General features: G+C 32.8%; 1 protein-coding gene across 3 annotated transcripts in view; it reads left to right on the forward strand.

Moving 5' to 3' along the window:
• The first annotated feature begins 682 nt into the window (after positions 1-682).
• Positions 683-5,447, forward strand: part of LOC105455014 — a 16,359-nt gene continuing 11,594 nt past the window's right edge. Inside the window, exons 1-10 of one of the 3 annotated variants that reach the window (XM_011698053.1) lie at positions 683-854; positions 922-1,057; positions 1,301-1,697; positions 1,997-2,119; positions 2,936-3,087; positions 3,196-3,309; positions 3,377-3,437; positions 4,279-4,565; positions 4,651-4,782; positions 4,856-5,074. In XM_011698053.1, the coding sequence (XP_011696355.1) occupies positions 1,576-1,697; positions 1,997-2,119; positions 2,936-3,087; positions 3,196-3,309; positions 3,377-3,437; positions 4,279-4,565; positions 4,651-4,782; positions 4,856-5,074 (1,210 nt within the window). In that variant the 5' untranslated portion in view covers positions 683-854; positions 922-1,057; positions 1,301-1,575. Of the gene's footprint in view, positions 1,058-1,300; positions 1,698-1,996; positions 2,120-2,935; positions 3,088-3,195; positions 3,310-3,376; positions 3,438-4,278; positions 4,566-4,650; positions 4,783-4,855; positions 5,075-5,447 lie in introns of all 3 variants that reach the window. The other 2 variants (XM_011698045.1, XM_011698062.1) reach the window with 2 other exon arrangements.

Consider the following 5,447-nt stretch of genomic DNA (forward strand, 5'->3'; position numbering starts at 1 on the left):
TCAAATCGATTTCGCAGTTTGAATCGACAGGAGGTCGACGTGGGGAGTCAAAAAGACATCGATGTCGATGTCAATTTCGATCTCATTTCGAACCCACTTTTCGACGTCGAATCGACGTCGGGTCGACAATTGTTTCTCACTGGGTGTACATACGTTCCTATCGTCTTACATTTCATTGGATCCAACCCAAAACAAAAGTTGCGCGGCGATACCTGCGCGAAGACCTTTGAGTATATAGATACCTGGAAGTGGAATGCCTTTGTTCTCTGCAGGCCGCAAGCGAGTCCAAGAGTGGCAAGGAATGCGAGAAAGAAAGATATACGAGCGATACCACGTGATACTTCGTTCTCTCTGTCTGTTAAATGATCGACGCATGCGCAGAGAGGACGAACATTACTCGTCTACCTTTCTCTCTCGCACACATCTTGGACACAGTTTTCGAGCCAACATTCCCCCTCCAGTCTATATACTCAAAGGCGAAAACTCAGTTTTTCGCTGAGTGGACCTACTGGTTATACTGTGGTATTGGCTGCGTTCCGCAAAGCGCATCATGCGCATGATATATCATGATATCCTTGTTGTTCATCAAATGTTAAACAAAGATAAAAAGATAAATCTTGCGCATAATGCGCTTTGCGGAACGCAGCTATTGACTTGTTTCACGACTATGAATTGAAGCGCCATCTTAAGACTATACTTAAGACGATCTTGAAAATAAGCCTTGACTATGAATACAGGCCATGTCCATAAAAGTGTCATTACATACAAATTGCGCATGCGCATTAAAAACTTGGCATTGAAAAAAAGTGATGTATCGTAACCTACAGATACTATGTTAACTGTGTAAGTTACAGGTAAGTAGCTACTGTGGCCTACGATCAGAATCTTATTTTTTACTTTTACGATCTCTTTCTTCGCAAGAGAGGCATTTGGATTTCCAATTATTCTAGTGGCACGGTTAACATTTGTGTTCTTTGTCTAAGTTTGGTAAAAATAAAAAGGCAGTAAAGGAAGTTGACTGTCGCTGTAAAATTGTCAAAAATGATTTGATAACGAGGTAATGCAGAAACAAGAAATCACATATCTTACAATACTGAATATTGTTACGATGTACGGACATAATTTTCTCGATTCATTTTCAAGTTTTTTCTTTTAGCTGCTATACTATGCTAACTTACTAAAATATTCTTATTACGATGAAATATATTATTATATACAAAAATTAGAAAAAACTGCATAAAAATAATAATATATAAACGTGAAAAAATTTGAAAAGTTTGTATCAAAATTTTTATTATAGGTTAGAGATTTCTAATTAATAGAAAGAAATAACAGATTTTTGGAAAGAGAAATCCGAAAAAAGGCAATTTGGAAAGAACAGATGTTGGTCATACGAGTAATAAACATCATTGTAACAAAGTCCAATCGAACCAATGCAATAGATAATATGGACAATAGTGCTCCTGGATATGTTCCGTATCACACTGAGGTTATGTCACACGCGATGGACTGACAACATTTTTTGATTTCGGGCGCTTTAAAACAGAAGAACGCGTCCAGTGAGAAATTTATAATATGATACATCCTTTCCTCGAGGAAGATGCCTGGTGTTACTGGGTTGTTTCAGTTGGTGCCCTGCTATCATTCCTCGGCCTCGTTGCTGCTTGTATCTGCAGTTGTCGACGAAACGAGAATAAGTAATTATACTAACGATTTGTTACTAATTATGATTTACTGTGATAAATAGATATTTCTACTAAGTTATTAATTTATTATAAATATTAGCATTTATGATAAAGTAAATACAATAGGAAATATTTTTCTTTAGTATGATTATTTTAATATAATAAATTAATGTTATATTTTTATTGAGTTAATGATAATTTATAAATGTAGATTTCTTGCTTATAAGAATTAGTCGTTTTTAATATATTTTTTAAAACGAATTTGTAAATTAACAATTTTATATTGTACAATTATAATCATACTATAACAGGAATGAATTTTTGGGGCTTGCTGGAATGGTAACACTGAATAATTCTGAAACAGACAATTTCAACAGAATTCTGACATTAGATGTATCCCAGGTTGTTAAGCAGGATGTCAACGATGGAAAAAGGTTTTTATTTAAAAAATAAATTACAATATTGCATGTATTTTCTTAAATATATTTTTTAAGTATAAGCATTCTTGAATATTCTGAATAATTTGCTGTTACATAATATTAACATATATTATATGCATGTCTATTTAAGAAAGGATTTTAAAACAGTAATTTGTCTCACTCAATCCTACATGCAACTTAAGATTTTCAACCCTTCTCTTCCTCCTCCCTCGCCCCCTCGAAGAGTTGAAGTTGGTGTTTTCAATGTCAAATGATACATTATATTTTGTCATTGTAATCCTATAAATTTTAATCCTTATAAATTTTAATCTATAAATTTTAATATCTTGAACATGTCAAGATCAAGGACATTAAAGGCCATTAAAGGTTGTTGCTTTTATTTTCATATTTGAAAGTTATATTTATTTAAAAAAAAAAGAGAAACAATCTCCAATGGTCATGACCTTCACATATTTTATCAAGGAGTTCTCGAGGTAAGCTACGAGAATATGCAATAAAAAATGGAGGGTTCTATTTAAAAAATTTGAAGTGACCTTTACCTGACCTTGCCAGTACTACCCAAAGTCAAACCAATGGTATCATTTTATGTTCCCCTTGAAATTAAACAACTTTTGTTTGAAACATTTTTTTGTATCTGTCATAGTTTTCGAAAAATCTTAAAGCGCATTTAAAAATGGGATACTCTGTGTGTGTGTGTGTGCGTGTGTGTGTGTGTGTGTGCGTGTGCGTGTGCGTGTGCGTGTGCGTGTGCGTGTGTGTGTGTGTGTGTATATATATATGCATATTTAAATGAAATATTTTATTTATCAGGACTACAAGTGCCAATAGAAGTCTTCCAGATATTCCAAAAGATAAAAGCAGAGAACATGAGGACATGGTAGATACAGGGCCTCAAGATATTTATGAAATTACTGAGATTATGGGGGACCATTCAGAATTGTATGCTACAGTCCAGGATGCAGGTAATATCAAATTAATTAAAGTAAAAAGTAATTTAAATTATTGAAATTAGAAAAAGTAAGACTATTATTTTATTGTACTGTTTTATTTTCTATCAATTTATCTTTTAGTTCAAGAACAAATGTCTGAAAGAGAAACACAAGAAATTATCTTGCAGGGGTGTTCTTTGCCACAAGATACATCTCATCAATATGCAAGATTTGCATCATCTGTTTCTGATAATGGTAGGTGAATTATTTTAAAATTTTTTTATATTTGTTAATTATTTAATGATATTTTAACTTATTTCAGTTGAACATCCTTATGCACAACTTCAAAATGTTCAGAAGACTGAGGCTAGTCAAATAAATAGGTATTTATTAATTAATAATTATAATTTGAATAAGACCGCCTATGTGGATAACACAATTAAATTTGAGAACGCCTTTCCACTGTCAAAGCTGGACTTAACGAATTCTATACAAATTTTCTTAACTCCACGTACAACCGTTAAACTGCGCGCCGATTAAATGTTTGGACTTGTAACGGAATTATTAGCTGAATAGAAATATTATTGATCTTTCTAATCAATCAACGCTTATAAGCATCTCAAATACTGAAAAGAATTTATTGCGAAAAATATCTCAGCCAGGATTTGAACCTGGGACTTCCCGACTTTTCGGGACGAATCTTAATCAGCTCGATTACCGAGGCATGTGATAATATTTATTGCAATAATCTGTATATATTAAATGAGAACGTATGCTAAGAGGCACACGTGTATTAAATAATAATTATATTTTGAATAAGACCGCCTATGTGAATAACACAATTAAATTCGAGAGTCCCAGGTTCAAATCCTGGCTGAGGTAATATTTTTCGCATTAAGTTGTTTTTAGTATTTAAGATGCTTATAAGCATCGATTCATTAGAAAGATCAATATATTTCTATTCCAGTCTCTATTCCAGTTAATAATTGTGTTACAAGTCCGAACATTTAATCAGCGCGCAGTTTATCGGCTGTACATGGAGTCAAGAAAATTTATATAAAATTCGTTAGACATCTAATATCCAGCCTTGACCGCGGAAAGGCGCTCTCAAATTTAGTTATTTATTTATTATTTCTATGCTTAATGTTGTTGCGTATATTATACCATTTCATATACAATTATCTCAGAGAATATGTATTTAATATTTATTCTTATAATTCACAGAAATAATGTTAATCAAGTTACGAATATTGAAAATCCATCAACATCAATGGATCAATCAAATGGAAATCCAATCGCACCACCAAGAACCCGACGATCCTCCTCGCATAATTCGCTTCTTAATTCCGAGACACATGATATTCAGGCTGCTAACGCTATCTCTGGTAGTGTTCAAGCTAATCAAGATTTGCCTTATATGACACCACCCCTTTTGATGCTACTGCCACATCCACCACATCCCCAACACAATAGTCCGCAACAGCATTTCAGTGGAGACTCGCAAGATTCGAGTAATTGTGCATTATTTTCTTTTTTGAGTATTTCTCGTGTGATAAATAATTTTTAACAATTTGCATTTTTATCTTTCTAATATAGAAGGTTATACAAGCATAAGCGTAAGGGAACCATTAGCTAATATAATAGCACAGACCAAAGCAACTTACAGACAAAATCAAACTATTCGACCAATCACTGATCCTCATTATGCCACTGTTTCTGATGATTCTGGTAAATAAATTTTAGAAGTATGCCATAATAAATATAATGTACAAGAAACCTTATACAATCTGATATGTCATAGATGAAATGTATGCCGCAATTGATGAGCAGGATAAAGTATATACCAGCGGCAGCGAAACGTATGCACAAATTCAACCAATGACATCAGAAATGCAACGACAAACACAACATGAACAAATAGTATTTTGTCAGCCTCCGCGTGTAGAAGAAACACATTCTGCACCTCAACCTCCAAGTGTCGACAGTTTACGTCATGTTGCACACGCCCATTCTAGGCAAGGTAATAAATTCCATTGTGTTAATTACATAATTTAATAAAAAATTTAGTAAATATGAGGATAAGAGTTAGTGAGCCGACACAAGATCTTGCTTATAAATATAACCCTAACAAAAACCCTATTTAAAAAAACAAAACATTTATCCCAAGTATATAAAAAAGTATCGTATATTTCATATCTTTCCTAAACCAAAAATATTATTTTAACAAATAAAAGTAATCCAAAAACAAATATGAGATCATACCAGATGCCAAGAATTTAATTAGACGCAGAGACAAAAATATTTTTTTAATAAACTATTTAAACCATCCAAAAGTATATGCTGCAAAAGTTTAAAGCCATTGTCTTTCCAAATAATTTTAAGTTTTATAAAAC

Source organism: Wasmannia auropunctata, unplaced genomic scaffold, assembly GCF_000956235.1.
Source record: "Wasmannia auropunctata unplaced genomic scaffold, wasmannia.A_1.0 LD336106.1, whole genome shotgun sequence".
NCBI classification, from domain to species: Eukaryota; Metazoa; Arthropoda; class Insecta; order Hymenoptera; family Formicidae; genus Wasmannia; species Wasmannia auropunctata.